This window comes from Equus quagga, chromosome 9 (assembly GCF_021613505.1).
Source record: "Equus quagga isolate Etosha38 chromosome 9, UCLA_HA_Equagga_1.0, whole genome shotgun sequence".
Lineage (NCBI taxonomy): Eukaryota > Metazoa > Chordata > Mammalia > Perissodactyla > Equidae > Equus > Equus quagga.
In genome coordinates, this window is record NC_060275.1 from 107984409 (window position 1) to 108006356 (window position 21948).

At 40.5% G+C, this 21948-nt stretch overlaps 1 protein-coding gene across 1 annotated transcript in view; it reads right to left on the bottom strand.

Annotated features, from left to right (window-relative positions):
• The window catches only part of FBXL7 (F-box and leucine rich repeat protein 7), a 378975-nt gene that overhangs the window by 6787 nt on the left and 350240 nt on the right, over window positions 1-21948 (bottom strand). Inside the window, exon 3 of the mRNA XM_046672447.1 lies at window positions 3700-4311. Coding sequence (XP_046528403.1) covers window positions 3700-4311 — 612 coding nt within the window. The remainder of the gene's footprint in view (window positions 1-3699; window positions 4312-21948) is intronic.

A 21948-nucleotide genomic window follows, 5' to 3' on the forward strand; every position in this document is an offset into this window, starting at 1 on the left:
TCCAACCATCCCATTTTTATTAATGAGGAAAGTTTAATCACTGCACTGTGGCTTCCTAAATTCTTGTTTAGAGTATTAAACAATGATAACTTTATTTGAAACTTTTAGAGGTCGTGATGACTATCTAGGGCTTTGAGGCTCCTCTGGTCACTTAAATACAATATCATAAAGTGCAAAGATAAAATATGCCTCACTTTTGCCCTTATAAAGCTCATAATGGATTGAGAGAAAGGAATCTAGAAATATGCAATTACACAATTGCAAGACCCAGTAATGCTCTACCTGCCTGAACTCAAAAGGCAGATACCTAGGAGGAAACACTTAGCTCACTGGAGGTCAGAAAGGAAATGTTCTCCTTAGGTCATGCTTGGACTGAGGCTTGAGCAACGAGAAGTTGTTAAGAAGGTTGTTGAGTAAGGTTAGGGGGCAGAGGAGGGAATGGCATTCACCCCAGAGAGGTGCCCACATCACAGAATGCACAGACATGAAGTGTTTGGGGAAATGCAGATGGTGTCCTAAGAGGGAGCATTGAGTGTACATAGGAAAGAGGTGAGAGTTGAACTTAGAAAGTGCAGCTCATAAAGGTCCTTATATGCTCTTCTGAGGAACTGAATTTTTCCCGTAGGTCATGGGGAACAATTGGAAATTTTATGAATAGTTAGACTAATAGTTTGAAAAAATCCCTCTGGAGGCTGATTGTGTGGAGGGTGGCTCGATGGGCTGACACGAGTGTAAGGAGAATAGTTAGAGAAGCATGCAACCAAGCAGGCAGGTAGAAGAGAGGGGGTGGACCCGAGGTGCTGCGGAAGTAGAATCTCTTGGAAGGATCCTACTGGTCAGCTATAAAGGGTTAGGAAGAGAAGAAAGGAGGACTCCCAGGTCTCCAGTTGTAGAGGACTCTTTTGAAGCAATTTCATTTGCAGTAATTTCAACATTTTATACTTTGAAAATTGGTTGGTTTCACTACAGTCCATTGACATTTAAAGATATTATTAATTGTGATAGTTAATTTTATGTGTCAACTTACCATATGATGAGGTGCCAAGATATTTGGCTAAACATTATTTCTGGATGTGCCTGAGTGAGCATGTTTCTGGATAAGGTTAACGTTTGAATCAGTGGATTCAGTAAAACAGACTGCTCGCCCCAATGTGTGTGGGCCTTATTCAATCCATCGAGGGCCTGAAGAGCACAAATGGTGGAGGAATGGAGAATTCTCTCTCTCTGCCTGACTGTTTGAGCTAACACATTGGTCTCCTGCCTTTGGACTGACACTTAAACCGTCAGCACCACTGATTCTCAAGCCTTCAGACTCAGCTGAACTGCACCACTTGCCTTCCTGGGTCCCCAGCCTACACATGGCAGAGTGTAGTTCTCAGCCTCCACATAATTGTGTGAGCCAATTTCTCTTAATAAATCTCTTTATATATATATATACATACACTATTAGATATATATATACTATTGGTTCTGTTTCTCTGGAGAACCCTGACTAAACATTAATAAAAGGTAATATGTGATAATGAAAATATATTACATCCAGTTACAGTAACTTTCGATGCCTTGAAAAGATAGCTTTCAAGGTGGGCATGCTAGGGATGGGAGGCAGTCTCATGCCCTCTGGGGGAATTAAGCCCTAGACCAGTGGTGAGTCTTCTAAAGTCAAATTTACTGTCGTTGAGAAGGTGGCCACTATCAGAGGCCAGCTACGGAAACCAAGAAGAACAATGCATAGGTGAAGTCACCTCCAGCAGCCCACTGACCTCTCCGTGTGTCAACATAATTTAAATATTCCCTCAGAACTGGACGGTACTGTTCAGAGGTGGTGACACAAATCCATCCTTTTGGCTTGTTGGTTCTTTTAACTTCATTTACCTGAAATTCCCCCCACCCCCGCCCATGCACAATTTCTGGAATTCTGTGCTCTTAACTTGGGGAGTTACAGATTCCCCTGTGTATATAGTCTCTATGTACACAGATTACAAGGGGTCATTGGAAGACATATGAGGAAGCTACACAAATATATTAGGACCAGCAAATTATCCAGGTTGATAGAGAGAAAGGGCATCAAGGCTTTCATAATGATTAGTCAAAGAGGCCAAGCAGGATCTGCTCGCTCAGGCTAGAAGCCCAGGAATATCCATTCCCAAACAGCCAAAGTAGTTTCTGCATTTCTGAATTTCAAAAGGACTCCAAAAGAGAGGGCACAGATACCTGCGGCCTGTATTAAGCGTTCAGGGGGAGCCCTTTAACAAAGATGAGGATGCCAATAAATTATTTTCTAATCTGAGAAAAGAAAGGAAAACGTGGGCCTGAAAAAGAGGCCCACACTGCTCGGAATCTTAGAATGTTAAAGAGTCCAATCCCTTGCCTTTTTGTTTTTAACTGAAGAGAAAACACGTCTAGAGAAAACTACGAATTGTCCCAAATTGCAAAGTTTTGAAACTAGTTTCCACCACATCACAATGCTTTCTCTTTCCAGAATTCCTTAGAGGAAAAATGTAAGAAAACCTCTTGGTTTCCTGCTTCTTTATGCCAACGGCTGCTTCTGACTAACTGAACATACGGTTACTATGGTTTTGTCCCGAAGCCAGCTGAAGGAGGGGAGCAGCGAGTTGCTTTCCAGCCAGGGAAAGAATCTGTGAAAAATAATTGACTGTCATCTGAAATATTTTCAGATGTCGGCTTTCGAAAGAGAGCAAGCTGAGAGAGCTGGCTTTTACCTCAGATTTTGTTGGAGAGTATCATTTACCTCAGATGCTTGTAAATCCCAAATTCTGTTTAGCACCCATCACAGTGGTTTTTACTTCTTGACCCCTCCCCACCAACCCCTGAGGTTGCAGCTCAGGCTGTACATTTCTTTAACTCCCTGATGCATCTTACACATTTCAGCCTCTCGAATGTTCGTCCTTTGACTGGGCAGCGGATGAGATAAAGAAAGGCTGTTAGTCCAGCCGGATTAACGTCTGGCGCCAAAGTGTGAGTCTGAGTTTTAATTTTTCCTGCCTGAGAGAGGTTTTCAAGCAAAGCAGCCTTGCTGGGATTTCCTTCAATTTTTAAAAGAACTAAAGGCTGCACTCGATGGGCCTGACCCTTGCGCTGGGTAATTGAGAATTTTGCTTAAGTAAAGATACAAAATCAGCCCATGGGTGAGGAGAGTGGGATGGAATGTAAGCAGACACTTGGCCATGATACATTTTCCCCAACGTTTGCAAATGGCAAGCCATCATGAGCACAGCCCGCAGCACAGAATCAGCTTAGACACAGTGCTCAGGTTCTATGGAACAATAACCAATGGACGTCAGGCGGTTTCTAAACTATCTGTCTGAGATAGATATTTGGCTCCTATGGATCTCTGTTCAGATACTTGGTACCCATTATCTATGTTGCTCTGAAATCACAGTGAAAGTTATGGGGGAGGAAAGACACATTGAAAAGTCATGCTATCTCGAACTGCCAGAAAAAAGGTGCCTCTAGTTTCTCTAAGAAGTTAACATTATTTGATGAAAGAAATACCTCTGGCCTCCAGAGTCACAAGTACATAGAGATGGTTTCTCTGGAAGAGTCAGCCTTCCCCCTACTCACTCTCATCTTTAATGGCTACCAAGAAGGGGACCATCTGGAGGTGGCAATGTTGTCTACTGTTTTGGGGTGGTACATGAGGAAGGCCCCAATGATGGGAGGTTAGCTGCCATTTACCTGACACATCCAAATGCTCCAGGTTGGGACACAGGGACACCACGTCGAAGACGGCCTCGTTGGAGATATTGTAACAGCCCGAGACTTCCAGTCGCCTCAGTTCCGGGCAGCACTGGGCAATGGTGTAAAGCCCTCGGTCCGTGAGCCGCCTGCAGCCACTGACAGTTACGGTTTCCAGCATGAGACAGACGTTGGGTGTGTCCTGACAGAGTCTGCGGGTCAGCACCTTGAGGGCGCGGTCCACGTTGATGGTCTCGCCCGTCAGGCGGATAGTCCTCCAGAGCCGCGGGTCCCAGGCCAGGTTGTACCAGCGGCGGCACACGCGGGCGCAGCGGCACAGTTGGTTGGTGGGCAGGAAGGAGAAGATCTGGACCATGGAGTGGTCCGGGAGCCGCTCTATGCTGGCCTGCTCTTTCTGGGGTCTGGAGGCGAGCCGGATGAGCGGGTGGGTGAGGCGGGTCGGGGGCGGGGAGTGGACCATGGCCACTGTCTCCCCGGTGATGGAGGAGGAGGAGGTGGACGAGCCCTTTCCATTCTGAAATCCGGGCAGGTTCGGTGGACATATCAAGGCTGGGCTGGGCGTGCTCAGTGTGCGCATGCTCAGGTCGGAGTCTGGCAAAGGACAGAGAGCAAAGGGTTAATAATGGCTGTAGTGGAGTCCTGCGAGGGAAGGAGAGAAGGAAGCAACCCCGGGATGACAGGATGATACTCTTGACTGCACTGATACCCATCCTGCTGAATCCATCACCGGAAGCAGAAGCTCAGGCAAGTTTCACCCACTCCAGAAAGGGGCTCGTCCTCCATCATCCACACCAGGGGTGGGCAAACTTTTCTGTAAAAGGCTAGATATGAAATATTTGAGGCGTTGCAAGCCATATGGGCTCTGTCTCTGTTGCAATTACTCAACTCTGCCATTGTAATGCAAAAGCTGCCATAAATAATATGTAACCAAACAGGCGTGGCTCTTTCAATAAAAAACTTGTTTTATAAAAACAGACCAGCTGGATTTGGCCCGGGGCTGTGTTCTGCTGACCTCTGATCTACATTAATGTGATTATTCAAAGGGGCACCAATTCCAAGTTTCATTATTTCTATTCTGGGAAGAAACCTCATATGGTATTACGACCACAAACTGATTTTGTTTTCTAGTTATATTTTGGTTGCGGGGGGGTATGTTTCATTTACAAATGAGGGGAATGGGTTTCAGAAGAGAGGAAGACCGTAGAGAACACTTGCTGTCTTTGCCCTCAGCTGCCCCTTAGCAGCCAGTCCTTCACCTTTTGGTAATGGTACCCCAACTCTGGGGTCTGGGGAGCCACCCGCTTCCTCTCTCTCTGTTAGACCAAGCACTTCAGATGGAATTTCCAGTCCTTGAATATTTATTTTTCCTCCTTATTAACAACTCCTCCCTTTACATTTGAATAATGTGAGTCATATTCTGTGCTTGGGACTAGAATGATGAGGACATGAGTGGTTTTTAAGTTTATGAGGGATTAAGAATTCTTTAGAATACCGCTTTAAGGAATCTGCTCATTTCCTATTCCTCCCACCTAGATATATATGTATGAGAAAGAATTTATTCGCTCTGTAAATATACTTACATATTACATATTTTACATATATAGATGGATAGATTTATTTAGGAAGACATTTATTCTCTCTCTAAATATGCTTATATATTTTATATATTTTACACATATATATTTTTGTATAGCTATATATATAGAGAGAGAGAAGAGAGACACACAGATAGACAAAGAGAGCCAGAGAGCTAGAAAGTATTTACCTCCAAAATAAAAATTTCTTCATCTGTGAAATAAGTGAACTGGGCTAGATGATTTCTAAGTCATTCACAGCTCTAATTATAGCTCTAAAGACTTAAACAAAAACTCTATCCTTTTGTGCTTTTCCACATTTCATACCTTGGGAATTTTCAAACACTCGTCTTTTCAAAGAACTTCCATCAATAACATATGACACAAGAACTTCTGACACTGACACCTCTGCTCAGTGTCTGTTTATAGTTTTCTTACTCATATACTTTTTTCTACTGCTACAATTTTTTCTTTTTTCTTGTTTGCTGAGGAAGATTTGCCCTGAGGTAACATCCATTGCCAATCTTCCTCTTTCTGCTTGAGAAAGATTTGCCCTGAGCTAACTTCTGTTGTCAATCTTCCTCTTTTTGCTTGAGGAAGATTTGCCCTGAGCTAACATCTGTGCCAATCTTTCACTATTTTGTCTGTGGGTCACCACCACAGCATTGCTACTGATGAGTGGTGTAGGTCCGTGCCCGGGAACTGAACTTGGGCTGCCAAAGCAGAGCTCACTGAACTTAACCACTAGGCAACATGGCCGGCCCTTATAATTTTTTCTTTTAATTTACTTCTTTATAACCTACCACTGAAAATGTCCTTCACATGTCCATGACTTTGCTCATGGAGCATCTTTGAATAATTGTCTGCCTCCACCTCCCTTGTCTGCCTCTTGAAATACAAACACCTTTTGTGACCAAGTGCAAACGTCACCTCCTCTAAGAATATGTTCCTAGTGTCTTTGAGATATAATTAATACTTTACCTTTTGAAATCCCCACCCCTTGTTATACAGGCATTTGTGAATTTATCTTTCCCTAATATGCTTGATTGCATTATTTTTCTCAATTTTGCATCCTCCCTATATCCCCATATCCTTTGTCATGTGATTTTGCAGGGGCTCCTAGGCAGAGTATATTTCCTCAGTCTGGTGATGTTGGGCTTGGCCATGTGACTTGCTTTTGGCCAGTGAACGTTAGGGAATGTGATGTGCCCAAAGCCGTCTGTGTGGTTAGGCTTGCCCACTTGTGCTTCTATCCCTACCACGAGAAGAACATGCCTGCCTAGCCCACAGATCTTAGGATGATGGAGAGACCCATGGAACAGACAGAACTGGCCCCAACCTGCGGCTGAGAGCCAAGCTCAACCAAGGCTGGCTGGGGTCAACCAATGCCCAGATGAGCTATAGATGTGCAAGCTAAAATATTGAGTTTGGGGGTGATTTGTTACACAGCATTACTGTGGCAACAGATGATGAATATCCCATCTCTTACACTAAAACCTCCTTTGAGACAAGGATTAAATCCTTTTCTTATTTGTGTCCTGGCAGCACCTGACATAGTTTATGGTACATGGTAGGTGCCCATAAATGTCTTGAATTGAACGAAAATACTTACATGTTTAAAAGATAATAATTTCTAGCTTGGCATGTACTTTTCTATCCCAGGCGGTATACATACTACATTTTAAATCATTCATAAGAAAAGAAATATGTACTTCTCTCTTTTGTTATCAGCTAAAGTAAACAGTAAATGTTTAAGGAAAGCCTTAAATGTAAACCAACTAGGGATTTCAAAACTGCCATCCAAGCTCCAATGGTACTAACCTTCATCATTATGTGTACTCAGAGAACTGCCTCTGAGGTCAGTGTTTTTCCTAGGCAGGCGAACAACTTATTTTGGGCCAGGAGGGAAGGGCAATCTTAGGCTTTCGGCTCAGACATTTTAGCAGCTGTGAGGGCTCTCAAATCTCTCTTCTGCCTTTCTCGGTTCTATTCATCTTGAAAGAGAAGACACTTAACAGCGCTCTGCAGAGACCTGCACAGCTTGAGTTAGGCTCCTGAGGGATGAAATATACTTACAGTGGGGGTGGAGGTGAATTCCTAAAACCTGCATCCATAACTGATTCATTTTTCTTCACTCTTTCATACTCCCAGCTCTGGATAATGGGAATGCATCCAGATTGCCTAGCACTGTGATGCATTCAGTAATGCTCTTGGTTTTTTCTTTCTTTTCTTTGCCAATAAGCCTATCCTAGTGTTAACGGAATTCACACTCAGAGATGGCAGCCTCGCACATCTGTGAGGAACATTCTGCCCCGGGGAGGATTCAGAAGCACAGTAATAGCTCTCCTCTCTCTCCCCTCTGGAGCTTAGCAGCAGGATTCTCAGCAGTAATTCATGATAGCTCTGCACTGCTCACAGAAATGGGGAGACGAGCAGGGGAGGCTGGGAGACTTCTGCCGTGAAAGCTGGAAGCCTTTTGCCAGAGCACACAGGAGGATTCTGTGGTCCTTCCTATTTATACTTACAGCAGGTCAAGAACCCTCAGAGAATTTTTGAAAGGAAACAATTTGTGGTAATTGAATAAATAGCACCTGATAATTAATAATATACAAAGAACTCACACGGCTTAACAACAAAAAAACAAACAACCCGATCAAAAAATGGGCAGAGGACATGAACAGACATTTCTCAAAAGAAGATATAAATATGGCCAACAGACACATGAAAAGATGTTCATCATCGCTAATCATCAGGGAAATGCAAATCAAAACTACACTAAGATATCACCTTACACCCGTTAGATTGGCAAAAACATCCAAAACCAAGAGCGACAAATGTTGGAGAGGTTGTGGAGAAAAAGGAACCCTCATACACTGTTGGTGGGAATGCAAACTGGTACAGCCACTATGGAAAACAGTATGGAGATTTCTCAAAAAGTTAAAAATAGAAATACCCTATGACCCAGCCATCCCATTACTGGGTATCTATCCTAAGAACCTGAAATCAGAAATCCCAAGAGTCCCTTGCACCCCTATGTTCATCGCAGCATTATTTACAATAGCCAAGACGTGGAACCAACCTAAGTGTCCAGCAACTGATGATTGGATAAAGAAGATATGGTATATATACACAATGGAATACTACTCAGCCATAAAAAAGACAAAATTGGCCCATTCACAGCAACGTGGGTGGACCTCGAGGGTATTATGTTAAGCGAAATAAGCCAGTCAGAGAAAGACGAACTCTATATGACTCCACTCATAGGTGGAAGTTAACATATTGACAAGGAGATCTGATCGGTGGTTACCAGGGAAAAGGGGGGGTGGGGGGAGGGCACAAAGGGGGAAGAGGTGTACCCACAACATGACTAACAATAATGTACAACTGAAAGCTCACAAGGTTGTAATCTATCATAACATTAATAAAAAAATATGAATTTCCCTCTTTATCCATTTAATGTCATCTATCTAGTTGTATAGCCTTGCTGCTCAAATAATAAAAATCTATTTGTAATAGAGCATACAGATACCTAAATATGCTCATTTCAAAATTCCACCTCTGTCCTCACTTAATCAGTAAATATCTTATTTTCTTAACCAATCAATGTATGACAAACTACCCTATTAAAAATATAATAAGAAACATCTTAAAGTTTACATAGTGGAAATTAAAGAAGGCTTAAAACATAAAAAAAAAATAGCACCTGATAATTAAAAAAATAACAAAGAATGATGAGGAATGCTTTGGTCCCTTTCAAATTCTTATGTTGATATCCTAACCCCTCAGGTGATGGTATTAGGAGCAGGGGCGTTGGGGAAGTGACCAGGTCATGAGCGTAGAGCCCTCATGAATGGGATTAGTGCCTTTATAAAAAGACCCCAGAGAGCTAGCTCTCCCTTATGCCGTGTGAGGTTACAATGAGAAGACCCTCTATGAGGAAGTGTGCCTCCACCAGACACCGAATCTGCCAGCGCCTTGACCTTGGACTTCCCAGCCTCCAGAGCTGTGAGAAATACATTTCTGTTGTTTATAAGCCTCCTGGTCTGTGGTGCTTTGCTACAGCAGCCCAAGCGGACTAAGACAAGTAACAATTAGAGGTATGTATACCTAAAAAGTTTTCACAAAATATCGTTTCTTGATATTTTCCCCAAATATATCTATATAATATTTATATATTTACATAAGCCTAAATATATATATATCTCCCCCAAATACACGCACATATATATAATTTTAATTTTGAAATAAATATTATTATGGGTAAAATATGCATGGCTTGCCACACAGTCTGTCTTACCCTTTGACACGAGGAGCCATTTACTGCTACTAGGTATGATTGAAAAGAGAAAAGGGTTTTCACATAGAACTGTCAAGAATCCTAGAATATAAATTTCCATATACCAGGAAAATAGAGCATGGCTTCAAATTCAAAACAAGGACCATTTCCACCTCCCAAGTAGTATATTTCACTTGCACGAGAGACTGCAGAATGACCTGGTGCACTCTTTGTACCTAGTTTTTTCTCCTGTGTCCCTTTCAGAGGACTGACAACTAAATGGACACTGGCAATGGCTGCTAATTTTTCTGATACAGCTGGGAAATAAGGATGCCAATGTCCCAAGAACTGGACATACACTCAGAGAGGAAAGGATCAAAGACAAATATTAACATGACAGAGTTAGAAGAAAGCTGGAACCCTCCTCCTGGCCTTATGACATTGCAATACAAACAGAAGCAGAAAGAAAGATGACTTTATTTGCCCTTAGAATGGATTTAGGATATTTTGTAGGCATGAGCATATTTTCATATCCGAATACCTATTCCGAGTGAATGTCTACCTATGTAACGTCTTGAGGGCAAAATCAGCCTATTTATCTTAGTAGTAAGGTGATACCCATTGGGCTAAAACACAGTTTAACAATAACTCTGAGAGGATCTTATTGCTAATTTTAATACATTGTACATTTTGTACACGTTTATGTAAAAATTAGCCATTATAGTACATCTTTCTTTACCTTTCCCCAGGCATGTGGTGAGATGCATGGAGAGTATATGGAAGAACTCTACCCTGCCAGACATTATTTTGAGCAGGAAAAATAGGACTTGCCAAAAGTGCCAAATGCAATATACATTTGCAAAAGCTTTATCAATAATCAAATTCATTAAGGCTTGCATCAAAGTGTCAAATTCTGAGAGGTCCTTTTGATAATTGGAAATGGGGATCGTGGTGAAACGGCACAGAGTAGCTTGTTTAAAAGCCTTCCGTCCCTGCTGCTTCGGTGGTATTTGTATCGCCTCAAGAAGCAGGTACCACCCACACATTCACCATGGCAAGAAACATTGTAAAGTGGTGTATGCAAAAAGCTCTCCATAATTTCTTTGAAGAAAAGACGTCCCTTGAAATATCAGGAAAAGGAGATCCCAGACTCTTAGGGTACAAATACATCTTCATAACACAGGAAAAATTTCCAGAATATAAATGGCAGGTGGCTTTTTTAATTTACCAAGACTTTTCTTTTCCCTGCAAACATTCTTTGTGCAAACTTTTTTCAGGAATAAGTGCATGAGTTGATAATGGCATCTGTTAAAGGTAGATTCAATGGATTACTTTGTAGTAGAATGGATGGGTGAATGGAGGGACGGACGGGCAGACAAAGCTATAAGGGGAAAAATTATAAAATCTGCAAAAGGTCATGCTTGGTTAATTTTAAGAATTGGAAAAGAGGTTGTCACTTAAGAATGTGTAAGACTCTACAAAAGATAGAGATGAACACGTGTCATGAAAGCAGAATGGAAGAGTTCAATGGAGAAATGAGCACATACTTTTGCAATAGGATGTGTATTTTGTAGCCTAATTGTCTTCTAATGATATTGGGAAGCTGGATATATCCCCCAAAATTGACATATAACAAAAAGCACACAGCACTCATGTCTGCAGGAAGATATACAGAATGGACTGCAAGAAATACACAGGCATAGAAATTGGGTATTAACATTCAGTAGGTTGGGCTGCTGCAGATTCTTGGATTACAGATTTATAGGCAGAAAAGAAAGTGACGATTCATTCATTCGTTGGATCATTTAACACACATTGTTACTGCTGCCTGAGTGTCCGGTGGGGTCTAGGAAGGGAAGAGTGTTTGCATTTGACTAGATTATAAAGCAGATGTTCCTAGCCCACCTCCTTTCTGCACCAAAGCCCCATTAAAGTACCTTAACAGCAAAGACTCTGACCTCTCCAATTTATTGTATCCTTTAGGGAGGGAGAAAAATGACTCTATGTTGAGAATGCACTAATAACACACAAAAGCCAGGATGGTAAAGAATAGAAAAGTTTGTCTAAGTCTGGGGAAAAAAGTCGATTTTCAGAAGCCCAACGTGAAGACAATGAATACAGAATCTCCCAGTAGTGGAAAACACTTGAATTAAACAATATTTTGGGTAAACTTTCGGATTTTCTCAAAATGAGTATAATCTTTGTTTGATATAATGGAGATCCCAAGTCAAATATAATTATTCTTTTTTATGTTGATATTTTCATCTATTGACTAAAGAAACAGTGGATTCTTTAAAGTTCAAGAACTTGTGGCTCCATTAATAATTTAAAATGTTTTCAAGTATGTAATTTAAGTGAGAACAAAATGTTTTAAGTTACTTTAAATATGTAAAGAATACCAAAAAGTATAGCTGTCTTTTTCTCGGGCAAACAAACCCTATAAACTTTTTTTCTCATGGTTTCAAAAGTCCTGGAAATTTTACATCTTTAGTAATTACAGTACAGTATCAAAAATATTCAAGGCATCTCATACACACATGCTTATTAGACACATTTTCTTCTAACTACATAGCTGCTTGTTTTGTGCAAGTTTTTATTTTCAAACCACTGCTGTTTACCCTCTAGCAAGGCATATTTACATTACATTGGCCTTTCAAAGTCAAAATTTACAAAGCTCCTCTGCATTTTCCCCCTCTGATTACCAAAACTTTTGTGCAAGATGCTTTCCATTATAAGCTGTCTTTCTACTCGAGAACTCTTGCCATAAAAAGCAAGGTTTCTTTTCTTAGCTTAAACTCAAGCTTAAAAAAATAGATCTATAAAACCTAGCTGATGAAAAAAAATACAATCTAAGCGATCTTTTTTCTTCTTGTTTTATTTCAAAATATTTTCTTTTAATGTGGTTAACATTATATACAGCCCCTAGAACTTATTTAAGGTATTGTTTGTTATAAAGTGGAAATTTATATAGATGAGCTTAATCTTGCATTTCACCTGGAAGGAGTTACCTTTAGGACTCAAGGCTTCTTGCTAGGAATGTCATCCAGAAGGTGGCACCCCCAGGATCAGATCATGGCTAAGACTTCCGTCCGAGAACAAGGAACTTGCTTTGTCAGTCATCTGGACCAGTCCCATAAAAAGAGAGCTATGGTGATTGATCCCTGAAATCTTGACGAGGACAGTGAGGCTCCTCTCATATCAGGGTGTAGGGTCTAGTCCATATACCCTAGCCCGTACACTAGTCCATGGCTCTTTATGCCTGCATGCCAGTTCCCCAATGTTGTCCAGTTTCTGACTCTGAACTGAACTGAGCACGGATTCTGTTTTGCCCTTTAGATCTTCTAAAAGGGAACAGTCACACTGCTAAGAAAGCTTTTAAGCCACAGTGTACTAAAAGCCATAAATATAATCAATGAAATGTACAGAATGGCAGCTTTGGAATCTTTGGTGCAGTTTGATTGTTCCTGCAAGATGGGTACCTAGAAAGGATCTTTTAGGAAATTTATGCCTGAGCAAATGTCAGGTGGCCTCAGAAACTATATAAGTCCAGCCTCCTTATGTTTTTATTTCGTGCTGAAAAGACTTTTTCTTACCTTCTTTTTTCTTATGTGTAGAATGGCAAACGGTGATGACCTTATATTATCTATTCTTTAATGAAAAGTAGGATGTGGGGGGCCGGCTCCGTGGCCAAGTGGTTACGTTCGCGCACTCCGCTGCGGCGGCCCAGGGTTCGGATCCTGGGCGAGGACATGGCACCACTTGTCAGGCCACGTTGAGGCAGCGTCCCACATCCCACAACTAGAAGGACCTGCAACTAAGATATACAACTATATACCGGGGGGGTTTGGGAAATAAAGCAGGAAAAAAAAAAAAAAAAAGATTGGCAACAGTTGTTAGCCCAGGTGCCAATCTTAAAAAAAAAAAAATAGAGAAGTAGGATGTTTCATCCCTGAGAGAAAGTACCACTACCATTAGATGCTACCCTTTTCAAAAGGCGAGGGGAAATTCTCCCTGTGGTACAGCATGTTTTTAGAATCTCCTTAAACATTTGTTAATACTCCTTTTTAATAAAAAGAAAGCAGGGGCTGGCCCCGTGGCCGAGTCGTTAAGTTCGCGCGCTCCGCTGTACGCAGCCCAGTGTTTCGTTGGTTTGGATCCTGGGCGCGGACATGGCACTGCTCATCAAACCCATGCTGAGGCAGCGTCCCACACGCCACAACTAGAAGGACCCACAACGAAGAATATACAACTATGTACCGGTGGGCTTTGGGGAGAAAAAGGAAAAAAAAAATCTAAAAAGAAAGCAGACCTCAGATTCAAAGTCTTTGACAGGCAGCAATTTTTAGCTGGCATTTAATAACATTTTTATTGTTTTGGTTTTTGTTGTTCATTATAATTCATTTTTATTTAAAAAATCATCATTTATTTACAATAAGTGATAATGGTCTTTCAAGTAAGGTAATGTTGGTTTTTAAACAATAATTTAAGTTTATTTTGAAAAATATTAAGTGAATAGTAGTACAGGTGGTGAGTAGATATGGCAAAAATCATGACGGCATTTGTAAATGTCTTAAGTTTAGGAAATGCCGTAAAGGTGGAAAGAGCATTGAAGACAGATGAACTTGGATTCCTGTCTCTGCTCTGCTGGTGCAACTTACATCATCTGAGGCAAGTCGCTGAGACTTCAGGAGTCACGAGCCTCCTCTTTTGTAAACTGGAGACACTTCCACCCACTTTACAGAGTAGTTTGGTGGAGTCTATAAAAACTGATATTCTTATCAGTGGAGGCATTTGACAAAAATTATACAAGCTTTACTGAGGACTTCATGGGGAAGAAATTCTGGGCCCTCCTGCTATAGGGCTATGTTTTTAGGGGCATATTATTCTGGATTCCCTGGTATAATCCTGTCTTTGTAAATTCCTTTTTGTTGCCTCCATAAACCTTTGAAATCTCTTTTTTGTCTGTGTGGGTGAGGGAAGGAGAATAAAAATTAAAATCTGTTGTCAGAGCACAATGTACTCCTGGTGAACAAAATATGGCCCTTGCATTTATTCGCAAAAGAATATTGTAACTGTGAAAGATTTTTCTCATAGTTTTTAAAATAAAATCTGTCTTTCTATGACATAGTGGATAGCTTTCTCCTTGAGATTCCTCTCACGGCTTTTCCAACGCCATTCTCTCTTCTGTGTTTTCTTTCTCCTTCTCAGCTGCTGTTTGCTTGTCCTCTTCTGCGGTATACCACTTATATATACTGATGTTCCCCAAGGATGTCATCCTTAACTCTTCTCTGCTGGCATCTGGCTTCCCCTTGGGTGGGCTCATGCACTCACCTGGCTTCAGCAGCGCCTATAAGCTAATGACTGGAAGCTATAAGCTAATTGACCCGAAACTCAATTTCCAGTCCAGACCATGCTTTCTCTCTGAGGGTCTCCCTCAAACATTAAACACATATATCCAAACAGCTGCTAGACCAGGGCTGCCTAATATGGTAGCCACTAGCCACATGGAGCTACTAAAAATTAAATTTATTAAAATTAAACTAAAAATAAGCTCCTTGGGTGCACATTTCAGGAGCTCTCTAGCCATACATGGCCAGTGGCTATTGTACGGACCAGCCCAGATATAGAACAATTCCATCACTGTAGAGAGTTCTGCTGGACAATGCTATCTATAATAGCTCTGTCCCTACAAGTGTCCTTGATGTATCTCCAGTACAATAAGTACAGGCTGAATGCATCAATATCCTTTATGAAACAATCTTCTTCCCTTTTATTCTGTGTGGCTGTTAATGGTGTCACCATTCGTTGAGTCTGCCTCCTAAGCTAGAAACCTGGGAACCAACTTGAATCCTACCTGTATCTAATCAGTTTCCAGGTCCTTCACTTTGATTAGTTTATGGAGCTAACATTCCCCTCCATTCGCTGTCTCCATTACTACCACCCCACTTCAAGTTTTCATCCTCTCTGTCTCTTCTCAACAACTCTTTGACCGACATTGCTGACTCTGATCATCCTTCCAATCCTCCAGCAGTCTAACATAGCCTCTGCCCTGCATTTAGAGTTAACTTCCTAACATACGGTCCAGTTCCCCCGCACCAAAACCTTGAATGGCTCGTGCCTTTTGTTGTGGGTTGAATTGTGTCCTCCACAAAGATATGTGGAAGTCCTAACCCATGGCGCCTGTGAATGTGACCTTATTTGGAAATAGGGTCTTTGAAGGTGTAATCAAGTTAAGATGATGTCATACTCAATTAGGGTAGTCCTTAATCCAATATGAATGGTGTCATTATAAGAAGAGAAAACAGAGACACAAGGAGAGAAGAGACAGAAACACACAGACACAAAGGTAATACAGTGGCTTAAAGAAGGAGGCGGAGATTGGTGTTAGGCTGCCATAAGCCAAGAAACACCTGGGGCCGCTAGGAGTGGAAAGAGGCAAGGAAGTATCCTCCTCCATTTCCCTGCCAACACCTTGATTTCAGACTTCAGCCTCCAGAACTGTGACACAATAAATTCTGTTGTTTTAAGCCACCTGGTTTATGGGACTCTGTAAGGGCAGCCCCCCCGGAAACCAAGAAACTTCTTTCCATGCATTTTTATTGAATGCTTCCTATGTGCCAGGGAAGGCACTACTCAGGGAATAAAGTCCAAATTTTTAAGAGTGTGTAGGAGACCCTTCCACAAAATTCCCATCTCAGAGCACATGCTCATGGTTGTCCCCCGGGTCCAGAAGGTCTTTTCCCCCAGACTAACTGGTAGATTCCCAGTCATTGCTCATGCCCAGGGAGGATGTCGGCTTCTCTGTCAAGCTTTTCCACATCCACCCAGGCTAAATTGTTTAGCTACTTTTAGAGTTTCCATTGAATTAAAATATATCTGTATCACAGCCCTTTTCACATACTGTCTCTCTGTCCACTAGACCGTGAGCACCTGGAGGCCAGGAGCTGTCTCGTTCATCTCTACATCAGTCCAGAGTCTCATCTGAATTCGGCCACCAAGAAACTGTTCATCTAATGCACCAAAGGGAATATTCTTTGCTTGGTCTACAACAAATCCCTTTCAGTTTCCTTTTGGTTGTAGTTAAAAAAATTTATAGGAACTACTTGGAGGAACCAGATGTTTCAGACTGAAGAAGTTGGGACATCTCTGTGCTTTATCAAGATTTCATTTTTACGTCTTTTTCTTTGCCCTCCACTTAATTTAGGCTGAGGAAGTATATACACTTAGTTTAATAGTATTAGTCTACTGAGAAGATATGTAAAAAGACACACTGGCACACACAAAAACAACCTCTTGTACACATCTCCTAAAGTATCTCAGGGCTCAATTCTTAGTTCTTTTTTTCATGACACCTGCTATTGTAGATTGCTGACATTGTTGTTCACTCCTAATAACAATGAAACATGAAAACTCACAATAAGTGAAAAAGAATAACACTTGTACATTGGCCTAGAATTTAAGATATATTCTGTTTAAGTTTAGTTACCAAGATGGAACAGGAACTTTTTCTTTTTTTCCAGAACTGATTCACACATCAGTTGCAATAATCAGAACTGGCTTTTCCTCAACAGTGCAGGACAGACACTAATATTTATTTGCTGTCTTCATGGATAGCTTTGCAAAGCTTGGGGAATGAACCAGCTCTCGTCTTGACAAGAGAAGACACACATAGATTTTCATGAAAAGGCTTGGGCACTTTATATGGCAGGGCAGCCTTAATTGTTTTCTATCTTCAATTGTCAGACAATGCTTTCACCTTTTTTCTCCATGAATAGTTACGAAATTCCAACGTTTGCATCTTTCAAAGTGCAATACATGGTATGGTATTGAATTTTGATTCTAGTAAAGAGAAACACATAAATTTTCAGTTCACAGCAGAAAACAGGTCCCCAGGGAGCAACAGTCTAGTTCACAAATTTAATTTTTAAATGAGAAAAAGAGAAATCTCCAGTAAACTTATGAACATGTAAAAGATCAATAATTAATTAGAATGTTTCCAAAGCAAAGCAAATCCCTGAATTTCCTTAGCCATTTGAAAGTATGACCCACTCTTGTTTAAATTCTTTACAATTTCTTTTAATGTAAAAATATGTATAAAGCATTTATTATATACAAGACACTGTTCTAAGTACTATATAAATATTGACTCATAAATGCAATATCCCTATTATCATTTTTTTTCTCCCCAAAGCCCCAGTGCATGGTTGTATATCCTAGTTGTAGGCCCTTCTAGTTCTTTTATGTGAGCTGCAGCCACAGCATGGCAACTGACACACGGGTGGTGTGGTTCTGTGACCAGGAAGTGAACTGGGCCGCTGAAGTGGTGAGAGCCCTGGACTTTAACCACTAGGCAATCAGAGTTGGCTCCCTATTATCATTTTTAAATGCTTGGGAAAACCAAAGACCAAATGATGTGGAGAAACATTTTTCTCTCTCTATATTATCAAATAGAACAATTAAAGGAACAATGAAAGGATTTAGTACATTTAAATATTATTTTATTTACCTGCTGAAGATCTCTTTGCAACCTAGTGGGTGGATAGATACCTTAAGCTGGCCTGGGATACATTTTGCATGGGAAGTTTTCTGGGACTCCCACAGTCTGAGTTCATAATCTCTTCTTGAGAGACCCCAGGGCTACCCTACAGGGTGGGGCTTTTCTAAGGAATAGACCCAATCCTCAGTAGCACAAAGGCTGGCTTTTCAGCGGGCCCCTGGGTTTTGGGGGCAGGACTTTATGTGGCTCACATGGCCCCTATTCTGGACTGACTATCTTATTTTTCAAAACTTAAATCATACTTTTCTTAGGAAGCCCTCATTTTAACAATAATCTTTTAGAAATTCAGCTGCAGAGTAGAATTCAGGCAAACTGAAATACTTCTGGGAAATCTTTCCACACCAACTGCATAATATTTCTCTGTAGAATTAGGATATTTCATCAACTTTCCACTTCACCCATATCCCAACTCGTCCATAATTTCTGGGTCATATTTCTCTTTAGGAAGATATCTGCAAGTTTATATTTATTGGATATATCTTTTAACAGCATTTGGACCAAGACTGAAAAAATAAATCTGAAAGTAAGTTTGTAATTATAATGCTTGGCATTAATCAGTATTTACAGCTCCCACTGAATCCCAAGATCATTCCAAAAAAATGCTTGGGGTAGAGGCTGGGAACCAGGAGAGGAGGAAGCGTAAATTTGATATGTTGGAGATGATCCCTATTTAAGATTGCTTTTCTGGACAATCTGTGCTTTTAGTTCCCTTTTAACCAAAATTCAAGACTTATACTTAGCTATAAAGCAAACAAAATGGTAGATTCCGGTCCATCATTTATACAGATATTTCATATACTAGGATGTTTCATATTCAGTAGGTTATACTTCTAGTTTCCTCTGGGAAGCTAGGATTTGACCTTGTGACATGGGTCATGGTGGGAGTGGGGCAGACGAGTGGATGGGGAGGTAACTCAGGATTCATCCCCTCCATCCTGCCCTCTGCATTCTTCCTTTGCTTCTTCCAACCCATATTAAGATAGCCACACTGCTCTCATAGGTGGACCACTTTGCTTACCTTCATAAGTTCAGATCTGAACTTAAAATACTTTATTTTTACCAGCAAATATTAACACTCTGACATTATATTCCAGGCTGGTGGCTTGAGTTTTCCTCAAGATTTTTCGTCGTTGTTAGATTTGTTCATTTGGTTTTAAAATGCCTCTCTATTAAATTAGTAAAAGCAAAGATTACCAAAGATGACAAAAAGATTTTCAGATTCATTCTTCATGGAACTGAACAGAGGTTGACCAGATAGAAGCCTTGAGGTAGAAATTGTTTTAGTGCGTTCAATATGAACTGTCTTAAAAGAAATCCCTTATTCTGGACCAGATTATTTACAGGCTGGCTTCCAAGCCATAAATTAGTACTTTTTGGTTAAGAAGACAATTAAATCTCTTAAAATCTTTCAAAAAGGGAAAATAAGATGAAATTGGCACCTCAATTTTAGATTTTTAAAGAGAAATTTCAATGTTTTATTATTTTGGAATTAATTTTAGGTCATTGTGAACAACAAAAAAGCATGGTTTATAGCTAAAAGATTGCTTCATGTTGCTTCATGGATCAGGAAAATAAAAAGATGACTAAAACAGCATTTTTCAAAATGGTCAATTTGGCTCTTTTGGCCATGTCAAGAGCCTTGTGAAATAACAGAGCTGAATATCCAGTGATTGACTATTGCGATACTTAAGTACAGCACAGAATAACACAAGCCACAAAGAAACGGTCAGATATTTGTACTTTTAACATTCTCTTTTGGCCAGTAGTATTAACTAAGGGACACACTTTATTTTCATTATTAAAACTAACCCACATAATTACAGTCAAATGGTTATGAAATAGTGATTTTGTTTTCTCAGGGAAAAATTTAGGAATATCTTGACCAAGATTAATGTGCAAGATATCAAATGTGTAGTCATTCATGTAACTCTTTCTTTTTGTATCTTACACTCCTGGAAATAATTCTGAGCTTTGACCAGAGCTGTCCTTTATCCCTGGAAACAGTTTTTCCTCCTATGAGTTGAATTGTTTAAAGACCAGAATAAAATTAGAAGCAACTCATCACAACCATAATTTACCTAATACTTAATCATAGCAAGGAACCTCTGTTTTTGCCACAAAATCCACAAAGGGTTTATAATTACTGCTCTTTACAGTTTGGCATTGCTACATAATCAAACTAGGGAACAAAGAGCATTGTGTATTCACATCAGGGATACGAGTTTTGCATGTTTCCACCGTGAATGAGTATACACAATGTCAGAAAAGAGTCTGTTGCAACTTACATTTGACTAACAGATAACCCAGTATGAACAAATTTGGCTCAAATCTTAGAAATATATCAAAACACAGGAATACATCTTTAAATTAGAGTGTCCAAGAAAACAATGCTTGATAAAAATTAAAATTATAAACACAATCGAAAGTGGTATGTATGAAGATTTAGATACTAATGTACTGTACCTTGAAATGTAACGACGACCACATCGTGAACTAAGGGTGCTGTAGTTCACAATGTCAACTTAGACTTAGGTCCCTAAAATAACCATTATTTCTGCAATTCTCCCTGTCTCTTCCCCAGGCTGTAAAAATGTATTCTCCAAATTTACATACAGTGAAAGCTGTTATCCACATTTCCGATCCCTAGATAAGGGAAAAGTCTATATTCTCCTGCCCCCATGCTGGACTTGTTTGAACAAATTAGTGGCACTCTGACCTCTAATCTGTTTTCAAAATTTTGAGTTAGATGAGAAATAGAAAAAAACACTAAGGCAGTTGCTACGTTGCAAAGTTTTATAATCTCCTTTAAAGGAGATGCCACAGGAAAATCTATTAAAGTGTGTATCTTTCAAAATCAAGAACTGAAATCATGTTTTTTAAAAAAGTCAAATGTGTGAATAAATTCTGGGTCCCGGTATCTCCTCTCTATTTTTGCATGAAGGAAGGAAGAATTGTTGCTAGTCAGAAAGAGTCTGTTTTCATGTGGATATAGAGGTCAGAGGCCATGAAAAGATAAAACACTATCAACCAAGAAGGTGTTGATATTTCTGGAGGGAAGTGTGCCAGAATATTGAAGGATGAGGAGAGCCTTAATCAGATTTTGTGGTGTTTACATCTAAGCCCCCTCCAGTGGGCACAGTACTGGAAAGAGACCATGGTGGGGAAAGGGATCGGAGAATGGGGATCGGAGAACAATCTCCAGGTAGGCATCATTTGTCAGAATCTTTTAACTGAAGAATTTAGAGTCAGATCTTTGAAGAAATATTTCCTTTCCTAGATGGGTCCCATTTTCCACTCCTTTATTCCTGAAATGTTATACATAGAGTTTAATACATCCTTTAAAATGGCCTCTACGCCCCAATGTATTCATTTGGCTGGCCTGGCCTTTGACCTTCTGGATTTCCTTCAGGTGGCCCCCAGTGGTCATCAGAGTGGTGATTGCTGTGTCCTTCTCTCTCAGCACCTTTGTGGAGATGCTCTTGAGTCTAGACATTGGGCAGGCAGGTCACTAGTCTGCCCTGCAGGGCTTGCTCTGCTCTGATGGCCTAGACCTACCACTTGAAACCTTCATCATCAACGTTTATCATAACTTTGTTGAGAGGCTATACCATACTCACCTAGAGAGCAGAGGGGCAAAAATACTGAATTGAGCCCAAAGGACTAACAATGACAATACGGTATTGAATTTCTGAGGACAGCTTCCTGACTTCTCTCAGTTCAGGGCAGTTGGTGAAAGAACTGTGTTGTATTGCTGCTTCCTAAACTGTACCAAGCCAACTTGAAACCTATTTAGGGGGCCCTAAAAGGAAGCTAGCAAATTC